This window comes from Mytilus edulis, chromosome 5 (assembly GCF_963676685.1).
Source record: "Mytilus edulis chromosome 5, xbMytEdul2.2, whole genome shotgun sequence".
Classification (NCBI taxonomy): Eukaryota; Metazoa; Mollusca; class Bivalvia; order Mytilida; family Mytilidae; genus Mytilus; species Mytilus edulis.
This window is the reverse complement of record NC_092348.1, coordinates 21,206,769-21,220,880: the sequence shown is the minus strand read 5'-3', so window position 1 is coordinate 21,220,880 and position 14,112 is coordinate 21,206,769. Positions and strand designations below refer to the sequence as shown.

Here is a 14,112-nt window from a genome sequence, read left to right as displayed (position 1 = left end):
CCTTGGCTAGAGGTATAGGGTGAGGATGTCATGTTAAACCTTCCGTTTTTTTGCGACTGTCCCAAGACTGATGATTATGGCCTTTGTTAGTCTTGTATGATTTTTAATTTTAGTTTATTTATATTGTTTTGGAGTTCAGCATGACGTCCATTTCACTGATAAGTGCACGCAACTCGAGCCCGCCTTCCGGTGCAGCCGGGATTTTCTCGCTGTGTTGAAGACCCATTGGTGACCTTAGGCAGTTTCTGCTCTTTGGTCGGGTTGTTGTCTCTTTTACACATCCCCCATTTCTATTCTTTTTTTCTTTTTTTTTCATTTCCTTTCTCAGTTTTATTGTTTACATATTATACTGAGAAGCTTAAAAAGGGCGGGTTTCAACTGAATAAATGATCCTAGAATATATCCTTTCATCTTCATTAGTACTCGTTACACATCATCTACTCTACAAGATTTTCCATTAACGACCTGTTATTTATACATTAGCCGTTTCAACGTTACGCACGCTGTTCCTACAACCCCTATGATTTCAAACACAATCTACGAAATTTCCTCCGCAGAACAAAATAAAAATGTTAGCAAACACGAACCACTATTAAAACAAATTCAATATATGTTTAAATTATGTTTTTATAGCTCTTGATCATATACTGAGTAATATCTAGTATATTTGAGGATTAAAATAACAAAGCTTTGTGAAAAAAAACGGATGTCCAACGTTACATTTATGAAAAACTGTTTTCACTCTTATGTATAGTGATCATATTTCTTATTCTCTGATCTTCCGGAAATTTGGCAGGAACAACGGCATGTGTCGGTTCTTTGTGGCGTTAAAGCCGTTATTTTGCCAAATTTCATTGGACTCGGTGGCCGCATATTAAGCTGGAATAAGAAAAATGTCCAACGACGTTTTTCGGTAACTTAACGACGGAAAGTGAATTAGCGGAAAACGAATAAAAAGAGTAAGACAATAATAACATCTTCCAAAAGTACAAATATTTGCCTCATTGTTCGTGAGTTCAAATATTGCAGATTTTATAAAATCTTCTCTACACAGTCGTTTTTCAAGCGGTAGCCATTTTGTCCAAGTTGATATTTCATTTTTCAAAGCAGTTAACGCGTATTTTTTAACTGATACTTCAATAAGTTATTTATAATTGATCAAAACAAAAGTTAGATACACGAAGAGTACAAAATGCCAAAATTCTTTTCTTATTAACTACATATTTGGGTCTTTAAGGAATACATTTTTTCAACACATTACAAAACGATAGCCATTTTGTCCAAACGTCTAAAAACGTCGAAAAATCCGAAAAACGCTAATTTCCGACGTTACATGTCCTAAAGTTTCAATTAAATGTTCATGAAATTAAAACAAATCGTTTGGTGAAATTTGGAAAAAGATGTTGATGGCTGCCGAAAAAAAAAAGAATAGTGCATGTTGCTATATGTATAGACTCCGGCCGGGACATAGATTCGACACAGGTTAAATTTTGTAATTTCTATTGATCGTTTATAGCTTTTATCGATTTTTTTAAAAATAATCGTGAAAAGGGAAATTAAATCTCATTACATGAACTTCGTTCAACTTTTGCAAAGACAAATTGGAAACACCAAAACAATCCTCTAAATGTAAAATGCGAATTTTAATTTATGTTGCCGCGAAGGACTACGAAATAGATCATTTAAAGTCGTCGCTTCAGTAAGGTACATTCACCAATTATATTAAAAGACTTAATACAAGTCCACGGAATGTTTAACTTCGCAATTTGTCCTGCTATTCATGTTATAACTGAAAGTAATTCCTGTACTACATGTAGTAACAGTACTACCGAAGCCGGAACTTTTCGTCAATATTAATTTGTGCATGAAATTGAGGTAATTAAAAAGCGAATCCAAAACAGCGACGAAAACCGTTTCATTGAATTAATAAAACCCGGGATTATATTACCCGTTTTTACGGACAATTCAGGAGTAGATTACTATATTTTAAAGTTAAACAATTTAAGCAAGCAACTTTAGAAGACTAGGAAAATAATTCTCAAGCCAAGATTCAAGAAATTGAAGGGGTGTATTTCGACAAATTACATGTATGTGCCAAGGAAAATACAATTCTTTTCAAATTAATCAAGGTTAAAATGTTTCGATTTACTTGCAGAGTGTCAGATATATTTGTATAAATAGGGTTGAATTGAGATATAGAAATTTTACAATAACAGTTATCGCTATTCCCGGCTGACCCGTCCGCTTGAACTTTTGACGTCAACAACAATCACTTTTCCATTGTGGCGTCAGACATTTTGTTTTATGACGTCAAAATTTTACGGGAACCTGTGTGATTTCCAGCAATGGCGGACAAATAGCGATAAGGTGTATTGTATAATGATATGCACCATGAAAGTTAAACATCCTATGATAAAAGTTTTGCACATTATTTATGGAAACCGTATACATGTACTTCCGTCCAATTTTTCCTTCCTACATTACTTGCGACAGTAAGCACTGCATTTTTAGGTAAAATAACTTAAAAGGTAAACATTATTAAATCGATTTCCACAACTTGGGGTAATTTATGATAAAATGATATCACAAAAAGAACAGAACCAGAATCAACCAACAACATATAAAAAGACCGAATAAAAAATTAATCAAAGTCAAAAACCCCCTCTTTGACGCCGCATTTTTAGTGTAACGTCGTGTTGTAGGAACATCGTGCACAACGTTTGGACGTTCATCACCTCCGCTACAAGCTCTATCAACTGCTAATTTGGAAATATTCCCTTGACAACATCTGGTTTCGGATGCAAGTTCCCTTCAAACCAGTACGAACTTACAGCCATCATCTCGGATATTGTCTATTTAAGACCGGTTGGCATTGGCAATTATGTAACGTAGAAACATTTTTTTCTAAAACATTTAATATTTGCCAACAAAAGTCTAATATGTTGAATTTATAAATCTGTGCATCTCAGTGGCTAAACCAACTGATCACGTGTGCTAGTTCCTTATTCACATATAAGCTGGCTGTGCACCTTATTACTAGTGATCTGTATATTTTTAACAACACCTCTGTACAAAAGTTACTGACCGAAGGACCGATATACGATTACCCGAAATCTATAAATTGGAGAGAATAATACAGACTGAGCTATAAGCGAAAAAAGAGACATGGACACTCTTTCTGGATAGACTAAGGCTAAGTTAGAACTAAACACTTAATTGGTCTATGAACACTCGTGCTACATCTTTCTTGAAACACCCAAAATGTAGATAAGCGCTTGTCCAATCAACACGACACTTGTCTCCTTGAGAAATTTCCCAATAACATGTTATATAATCCGCATTAAGAAAGGCGATGACAATGAAACTGAAACAACAATAAGTGGATTGTACTGTGTAACAGTGATACAGGATAAACAACTGTTAATGGTCAAAACCAAGGAGTGGTGATGTCATAAAACAAGAAATGAAATATCGCCCGCCTTGTTTTGCTGCTGTATACAACAGAAGAGAGCAAAGAACAGACAAACAGAGACCGAAAGCAGTTATACTCGGGTGAAAAGTATGATGAAAGACACTGCATTAGCTGAGCTGGTAGCACACATCTTTAAAATTATGAAGACTCAGTGGTGTTTCAACTAGCAGACAGCAAACTTATAGGAATAAAGATTGACGTAACTTGGTGACAAAAATTAATTAAGTCAATGAGCTTGACGTTCAAAGAAGACATGAATACTCCTTCTGAATACGCCCATGACATTTACGAAAGAGGAAATCCTGAACAATCCAAAATTGGTTCGATTTTCCATTTGTGATTTCGACCACAGTTGACGACATCTAACTTTACTGGATACAAAAATTACATCAGTGACCTAACCAACCACCAACAACGTTTAACTTATACTGTCGTGTCTGCAAAATGCAACGATAAACTATAAACTGTAAACATGATTTTTATCAGCAATACTACCCACCCTAGGGATGGTGGTAACGAGAAATTCCAAAGCTCATTTAGTCTTATTAGGCAATATGGCATGCGTGGTTGCATGGGTGTGTTTTAAGAACAAAATTGGCAATTATACCACATCTTCTTTTTTATAAAATAGGAAAGGATAAATCATACTTTATCAAACAAAAAACTCCGATTCAAGTAACAATTCTCTGAAACTGACATCAAACTATTTGATATGTTTTATTGACAAAATTGTTACTCTTGGAAAACGTGGTTTTCAATAATAATCGACTTAACTATAGAAACCACATGTGCGCTACGTCTTGCCGACTTTTTCCTTTATTCAAATGAGGTATGCTTCATTCAAAAGCTTAGCTTCAGGTGGAAAATAAAAAGATTCGAGCATAACTTTCTGCTATAAAGATGATGTACTCTCACTACATTTTGGTGACTATGTAACCACATCAATCTAAAAAAACTTAAAAAGAACGATACAAGCAATACAGTTAATATAAAAAAGAAAGTGTGGTATGATTTTCAACTCTTCACAAGTAACCAACTCTCACAGAACTTAATAAGAATAGGGGATCATACGGCCTTCAACAATGAGTTAATCCCATACTGCAAAGTCAGCTATAAAGTTTAGTCTACTTCATACCTAGGTTTACATCTAGACATTGACATTGAGGGTCGTAACGTTGATAACAAAATAAATACGACTGAAGAGATGATTTCAGCTTCCAAGTTTGGTACTGTTAATTGTTATAAACATTCCAAAATGGCCTACATATGAAGTACATGTATATGTATCTCCCAGTTGATACGATATTCCAGAGGTTGCACTTCCTATTATGATTTTCTTGAAAGAGGGCTAATTGCTTCTTACAAGAAAGCTCATTGAATCAATGAGTTCCAAGTAGTAAAACTGAAGTACTTCGAACATTGCGGACGATATCACTTAGTCTTGTTGATTTATTCGATATCTGTGTCACTATCACGGATGAGCACGAATGAGTACTATCTTAACTTGAGTTCATTCCTCTTGTCAACCGACTATGGCATCAATTGTAATTTATCACGAGCAAAACATGAAATCGCAGGCCCCCAATTTTTAGATTGGTTCATAATCTCCAGTTATAGTTTTCTATGTAGTGTTTTGTGGATTGGTTTGTCTTTTGTCGTCTATGCCTTGGTGTTGTCATGTGATCTTTGATTAATGAGTTTGTGAATGCCCCTTGGTATATCCTGCCTCTTTTATATTATGCTAAGTTTAAGAAAATATATTGCATTGCATTGGTTTCTCAATCAATTTTAATCTGATGCACATTATTTTATGCAACACAAATATTGATATCTGGAAGACTTCTGATACCACTATTGTCGTAATATTAACATGAAAATTTATACATATATATATATTTTGTGCAAATATACTTTTTCACCGTTTGGTCTTTTGGAAAATGTTTGTGCTGTATTAAGACCCTTCTACAACGTAATTTGCATTTAAATGCACACGTATAAAATTTGCGTTTTTTATCCAACGCAATCATAGGTTTGAACGTAGTTTTCAATTTAGACTTGTATATACATATAACAATGTATAATGAATCATCATTATCAGGAAATTATTAAAGGCATTTACCGAGAAGTGTTACAAACAAACATTTCTTGAAAATTTGAATTGGACTGTTACCTGCAGTATAAGTCAAGATTTCTGTGTAAAGTTTGGTATTTTTATTTAGTTCTTACTTCGCTTAGATACGGACTAATATCGGAAGTTATTATTTTCACGTGATATATACATTTCAAAATAAGAATTAAAACTAGTACTACTTGTTTATTTCACTTGACTGACCGGAGTTTAACCAGTTCGTTCATCCTAGACCAGTCCATCTATAGACAGGTGTTTTGGGATAAACTCATTAAAGAAGTGTCCAGTTTTGGTCATTGAACCGGTTTAAATATTTAAACACTATACGTGTATTCGCAAAATAAACAATTAGACACAGTCGTTTTTTTCCTTGTAAAGCAAAGATCAAAAACTTGTAAAATTTGTCATATTTTGGAATTTGTGGATATGAAGCAAAACTATGACGACATCAGTTGAACAATATGCACAATTTTGCATATGTCGTTATTCAATAACGTTTTGAAATACTTTTTTTCTTACTTATATTCCAAATGCATTTTTTTTTGTTGTGTATTTAGGGTGCGGGGCGGGGTGCAGTATTGGACGGGGATACATTGCAAATAGAATTGATCAAATATAAGAAAAGGAAAAAAGGGTCTAAATATTTTTTTTTTATATATATATATATTTTTATAAATCTCGTTTAAAATAAATCTCACAATCAGAACAGTTTCAAACAGAATAATATAATAGCCGATACTTTAAAATACCCTACTTTTGCACATATAAATGCTATTAATCTTAAATTATTTCATTCGTCCCATATTGTACACTCATTTCTTTTGTATATATGTTTGGTGACAATGATAGGTGACTAGAAATCAGTAATTATAATTAAATCGGCAATTATCCTTATCCCACACATCTTCGAATGGACTGTCCTTATGCAAAATTGAAACGTAAGCTACGCCCGATCATTAATAGTTATCCCACGATGACGCGGTGTGTCAGTGTAAGATCACCCCGATGGCCGGAGGCCATAGGGTGATCTAACACTGACACACCAAGTCCGAGTGGGATAACTATTTTACATCCCAGCTGTTTTAGATTAGACGAAAAACCATTTACAATTCATAAAATCTAGTTTAGAACGCCACACAACAATTATAATATACTTTATACATTACTATATGATTTATACCTTTTTGACCCCCGAACACGATGAGTAGATACCAAACAATGTCAACTCGCCCCACTGGCCAATCGGCCCAACCTATATCGCCACTTTATGAAAAAAATCGCTCCACTCTTGTTTACCGACTCGCCTCACTTTTGATAAAAGTGTAAAATCAAACTGAACAATCACTGACAACTCACTAATTAACGAAAAGGGTTTAAACCCCATTGAATAAAGGTCTGTCAACTCGCCCAACTTATAAAAAAACCATCTTGCTTCCTTTAAGTAGGTTAAATTACAGATAGTTCGTATCCAGTCGTCCTGGTGTAGTGGTTGTGTCGTGGCTTGATATGATAATTAAGGTCTTGAGTTCGAATCCCAGCATATACACTGGATTTTTTCTACGTAAATTTTGATAGATAGTCTTTTACGTATAATTGTATATTTAATTATAAGTTTTATAGTGGATTTGACATTCCCGCCAAAATGTTACAGAACAAAGGAAAGCATGCATAACAAAGAATCTCAAACTAGGGTGATCTGTTAGAACAAAGGAGCTGGGATGTAAGTTGAAATAACATTGGTTATAACATAAAGAAAATACATGATTATAATAGGAATACAACCACTCATTCATAGTCCCATTGCTTTCTAAGTTAAATGTTGCAATTCAAGCAATAATGGCTGCTTTGTGCTAAGTTAGAGAAAGTGGCAGTTATTTCGTGTACAACAGGTCTTTAATCTTTCACTTGATACCAAATTTTACTAAATGACAAAGCTATGTGTTGGAATTATTTTGTTCTGAACTTCTTTCTTGTGTATGAACTGTCTTAGCGGACCTTACAATTAGTGGTTCTATACATAGTAGTACATGATAGTTTTTATTTGTTTAACATTAACTACTCTGCATTGACTTTGGAGCTTAACCATTTATTTGCAATTAGTTCATGCTTAACGAAGGCGAGGTAAATGCACATAATATATATACAAACTTGTACAAAACATATATATAGTTAATAATAATTGTGACATATGAGATAAAGAACACTGATCGATAAGAGACCTTTAACTCGAAAAGCATAATTTTCTCTTAAAAAAGATAGCTTTGAACAGAATATGTACACCCTTTCACTAAAGATAGCGTTGAACAGAATATGTAAATCCGTTTACTAAAGATAGCTGTGAACAGAATCTGTACATTCTTTTACTAAAGATAGCTTTTAACACAATGTGTAAAATTGAGAATGGAAATGTGTCAAAGAGACAACAACCCGACCATAGAGCAGACAACAGCAGAAGGTCACAACAGGTCTTTGATGCAGCGAGAAATCCCCGCACCCGGAGGTGTCCTTAAGCTGGCCCCTAAACAAATATATATACTAGTTCAGTGACAATGAACGCCATACTAAACTCCAAATTGTACACAAGAAACTAAAGTTTAAAATAATACAAGACTAACAAAGGCCAGGGGCTCCTGACTTGGGACAGGCGCAACATTGCGGCGGGGTTAAAGATGTTTATGAGATCTCAACCCTCCCCCTATACCTGTACATCCTTTCACTAAAGAAAGATTTGAACATTATATTTACATCCTTTCGCTAAAGATAGCTTTGCACAGAATATGTGCATCCTTTTACTAAAGATAGATTTGAACATAATAATAACATTCTTTCACTAGATATAGCTTTGAACAGACTCAGTATATCCTTTCACTAAAGATGGCTTTAAACAGACTCAGTCTATCCTTTCATTAGATAGCTTTGAACAGAACATGTACATCATTTCACTACAGATAGCTTTGACCAGAATCTGTACATCCTGTTACAAAAAATGCTTTGAACAGAAGCTATACATCCTTTCACTAAAGATAACTTTGAACAGAATCTGTACATCCTTTCTCTAAAGATAGCTCTGATCAGAATCTGTATATCCTTTCACTAAAGATAGCTTTGAACAGAATCTGTACATCCTTTCACTAAAGATAGCTCTGATCAGAATCTGTACATCCTGTCACTAATAGTTGATTAACTCCAGAGTTTGGGACGGATGAATCACATTCATCGTAAATATGCGGCGTAGTATCTACCTTTTTATTTTCAAGTTCTATCTCTATACTACTTTCCACACTCTGTTGGTAAACTGGTGAACAATTTGACCAGTTGTCAGTCAGTTGTTCGTACTGATTCATCATAACAGTATTCATTCTACTTGACGGATTGTCTAGAAATGGTAAATCGTTAGTGTTCTGTACAGGTTCTGGTTGATATGAACTTTTTATCGTTTTCACCTCAGTATTCACAATACTAGTAGCTGATAAACGAATGTCGATTTGAGAACGACTAAAAACGTCACTGTGAGATGATTTCTCATAGTATTGAGCCTTTGGAATTGTTTCATGGTTTGACTCATTTTGTTCTGTTTCTCTAACTAAGGAACTGTGCGCTGTAGGCCTCCTGTCATTTTCTCTGTGATGCAGTTGATTCTGGATAGCAGCAATATAACGCTTTTGATTTTGATAGAGAACAAATGATGCTACACCAATGAAAGCTATAACTATACTGGCTGATGTTATAATCAGATACGTCTGTAGATATGATGGCCCTATAAAATACAGCATCAGAAATAATCAATGTTTTGACATGGATTTGATTCGTAAGATAAATATACAAATCCTTGGTACTGAGAGATAGAATTGTACTGCTGTAAAAGAAAATTTTCATCAATATTCATGAAAATACCTGCTCTATCATTAGTCGTCGACAAAATTCGATCCTTTGTTATTGAATCATTCTTTATTCTGTAAACCCCAACCAGTTACTACTGTATCTGGTCATTAACTAGTCAAAACCTGACTTGAACCCTTTGCAAACTTTAGAGCCTCGAGTACAAGACAACGTCGCATAAAGACAACTCTGCTGTCTATAAGACACAATGCATGCCATCTTTACCATAAGTCAATACAAGTACGACAGTCTGTCCTACAGACAATGGATTGTGTACTATTTGAACATTATTCAGAGATATGTTTTGAAGACAAACTGAACCGTTCTACGAACACAATTAGAGGCAAACCAGTCTATTCGGGCTTTAACAGAGAAAAAACTAAAGGCATGATAAAAGCAAATAATAAATAACAAACAAACAAACAAAAAAGACAAATGAAGGCAAAACACCAATCTTAGAGAATAAAAACTATTTTCGTTGAAAGATCATTCTAAGAAACATACTTAATAATGTTTTCATGTAATGAAAACGTAATCAATAAGCCTTGTTTCTCATGTATAACCATCGATACTAAATCAGATTGTTATCCGAAACTACAAGAGTTGTTTACCAAAGATAAGTTCTATTACATTATAATGTAAATTTTACTTTTAATACGGTTTGAGTGTCCTCATTACATTTAACAACTGAATAACATGCTCCTGACTTAGGACTTGCACATATTGGATGTGTCGAAGTTAAACATGTTAAAGCTTATTTTTACCTCTATTTTTGTTTGCATTATTAAGCAAATGCTTCTGTTTTTATCTTCTGCTTTATTTCTTTTTATTTTTACTTTAAATGGCTTAATCTTATACTTTGTCCCTTTTCCACAGTTGGGAAATGTTACTACATACCATTATTAACTGGTGTATCAGTTGTTATTCTATTAATTGTTGTTTTTGTTGATGAAGAATCTGTTATGATATCTGATGCTGTGCTTGTTGAGGAAGAAAACGTTAAAGCCTTCGATGTATCTTTATAATTAGCAGTCGTAAAATACGTATCGCTCCGCACGTCTGAAAAATGGCAAAAATGTAAAAGTACAATTTAACCATTTTGTCTGAATGTGAGAGGTATGTGTGCGAATAGATTTTTTTTTTACATATCTATCTGCTCCATTGAAATTAAAGATAGGTATTTTTATCATATAAGTTGTTACATAAAATTCGAGGTGAAACAAAATGTGTAATTATAGCATTTCCACCCTTTTCTTATACGGATTCACATAATAATTATTTTATAGATGAAATAAAATATTATTTTCAAAATATACGTGTCTTATTCTTAAATATTCGTAAGAAATATTTGACACCAGTAATTCACGATTGTCATGGTTGATATAAAATATAAATTAATTTATTTTGGGCTTGAAACATGATATAACTTACGAGCTAATCTACAAGTAATGAGGTTGACAAATCAAACCTTTCCGCGTTTTAATGATACTCGTACACTCACTGACCTATAAATTGGTTTGATGAATTCATTTCAAACCTTATGGTTTTTAGGGTTTAAAGTATTTAAACATATTTTATTGACATATTTTTTGAAGTGGTTAATTTTTCCCAAACACGATTTTACCTTGCAATGTTTGAAACTTTTAAACATTTCCTGTTTGAAATGTTTTATTACAGTGAAATTTCATTTGAATCATAATTTCTACCTAGATGAAAGGTCAAATACAATTGATTTATAAAACCGAGGATTTCTCTGGTAAAATCCGTAAAATTTCATAACTTTTTGTATAATTATTGAAGGGAATTTATTAAACATATTCAAAGATAACAACGCTTTCAGAAATTTATTTACGATTCTGTAATATCTTATTTAGCAAATCTTTTTTGTTTGGTTTTTTTTTTGCGATTTCCTAGTACTGAGTTTTCTTTAGAACAGCAGACGGAAAAATGTTCCAGGAAACTTATTGTGATTTCTGTCTTTTCCAATTTATATCAAAGTTCTATCTATAAACATAACACTATGTATATCCCTGTAGGATCTTACCACATTGAACCAATTCATAACAGTGGCAAGATGTATCTTGAGAATAAGCTCGATGACCTGATATTAAATAAATGAACCCTCATGCAGGCTTTTGGGTTGTTTTTCCTTTATGATTTTGCAGGTTTAATTTTAAACTTTTCGCTTCCTTTTTTTTTACGGTACTAACTTCACGTTTTTATATATAAATGCATTATATATATAAAAGGGAGTCGACGTGTAAAATCTACAACACATTTATATGTGATATTAAATGCTATTTTGCAGTTTCTAATCCAAAGATATGATCCATAATCAGTTTACGGTTAATTTGCATACAATACCTTCAACTTTTAATGTGACATAGGAATAGTGAGTGCCATTTGGATTATCAATTGTACAGCTATATCTTCCAGCATCTTCTTTAGTTAAATTGGATACTTCCAAAGTGTACTTTTCTCCACCTTCTATGCCAACGATCCCCAGCCTTTCGTGATGTGGTAAATTTGTATTTACTGTCCAACCATCTGTGTATGTTGTAGTAAAGGTACTGTCTACCGTTTCAGTGTTCTCATTTAGACGCAACCACTGTATTATTATGTTTCCCTGTATATTCTTGCATGGCAAATATGCTGTGTCACCAACGGTAGAATTTATGTATTGTTCTGACAAACCGATTGCTCCTGCAAAATAATTTCAGTGATAATGTTTCATAATTTAGAAAATGTTAAGAGTGTTTAATACTGTGTTTTCATTTATTTTCGTGGGTACTAATTTTCGTGGTTTGAGGAAAACTTGCATATTCGTGGATATAAAATTTCGTGGTTTTGACAAAGTATGCATATATTCCTTTAGAAAATTTGCAACTCGTTGAATATTTAAATTCGTGGTTTCCCGGTACCCACGAAATCCACTAAAATTGGTATCCAACGAATAATAATGAATCCACAGTAATTCATCATAAAATAAGAATGGTCCTTTTTCTATTTTTTTTCGCGTCCCAGAATAATCAATTGAAAAATAGATCCTTCTGTCCCCTCCCCCAAATATCAAGACAAAGACATTACATCGAATCTAGTTGAATATCGATGATTGTAAACACTATTCTATATAGAAACAGACCAATAGATAGGAATATAAATACATTATATTGATTGGAAAACAATTGACCAGTGACTTATACTTATTCTTCTCCTTTATAGATTTTTATTTTGAGTTTGAAAGGAACTCATAAAATAATTTCTACTAAAATGATATTGACCCAAAAAAACACCCAACTGCATTTAATATCTTTTTGACCATGCATCTGACAATACAGTCTTAAATGTGTTTGCAAAAGAGTAACATTGTGATACACAAAAATGAGATGATGAAAATCCTTTATCTCTACTAAATGATTGCAGATGAACAGTCATAACAATGGCTGAACTTCTTCAAAACACGACTTTCCTACCGTGTATTTATTGACTTCTGAGTAACTCACAAAGAAAAGTTTCAATTCATATCTACATCCTGTTACTGTTGCATTAATTTTTACGTCCTGCTGATTAAGTGCATTGACAACCACATTTTTATAAAGGTAGCAGTACTATTTCGTTCTTTTAATTTGTCCTCCTCTGTCATGTACTGTTAGTTTTTAAACACAACAAAGTTTCTCCAAACAAAATACATGGACTTTAGATAAATAAAGTATGCTTTCATCTTGTTTTTAATAATAAAAAAAAAAAGATCATTAATATCGGGGGGAAATAAAAATCAGAAAGATATTGTTAAATTGTATAGCCTCCACTTGACATGTTGCAATATCATGTTCCGATTGGTTAGTAATGCTCATTAATATTAATTTTTTGGCTCAATCATTAATGAAATGCAAATAGTGAGATAATAATTCCTTTTTACCAGCCGATATGGTTCAATTCCATACGAAACAGAAATATCAAAGTACAAAATTAATCAGTAAAATTAAATATTATTTACAATAATATCATCAATAATTTTGGTTAAAAATCGAAAAAAACATATTAAACTTTAATGTGAACAAAATAAAGAACACACTATTATGAAAACTTTCTGATATGTTTAAATGCAAATGAAAATGTCGATTACAAAGCTGATCTTTTTATGTTGTTACTCATTCACAAACTACTATAATGAAATGTCACACAACCATACCTTTAAGTACTATGACAGTCAATATGAGAAAAATGAGTGTATCCCTTTCCCTTGACATGACTTAAATGTCTTTTTATCAGTTTGAATATATAAGGTACCACTACCATTTTAAAACTATGTTTTGCTAGTATGCTTTTTTCCTGGTATTGTAAATACCGTGGAAATTATAAAGTATAACAATTTATCATATCCGTTTTAGATATTATTTATTTTAATTTAATAATACTTCCTTTAAAATATATACTCCTTTACGACCAATTAAATATCACCTTTATCAAATCCCCCTGGAAATTAACAAAAAGAGCAATGTTATCACTTTATTTTATAGATAAAACTGAAAATTGAAAATATCTTGACTGTTGAAATGATAAGGTCGTGGCATATTCTACTAATGATTACATTTATGGCAATATATATATATTCAAGATGTCCTGTGAACTA

The 14,112-nt window shown here is 32.8% G+C and overlaps 1 protein-coding gene across 1 annotated transcript; it reads right to left on the bottom strand.

Moving 5' to 3' along the window:
* Nucleotides 1-7,187: 7,187 nt before the first annotated feature.
* Nucleotides 7,188-13,826, bottom strand: LOC139523185 (uncharacterized). The gene is made up of 4 exons (XM_071316997.1): nt 13,672-13,826; nt 11,844-12,182; nt 10,377-10,538; nt 7,188-9,357 (listed from the first exon to the last, which is right to left on the bottom strand). Exons 1-4 carry the CDS (start codon nt 13,727-13,729, stop codon nt 8,732-8,734), a joined length of 1,185 nt encoding a protein of 394 aa, XP_071173098.1. The 5' UTR covers nt 13,730-13,826; the 3' UTR covers nt 7,188-8,731.
* Nucleotides 13,827-14,112: the final 286 nt, after the last annotated feature.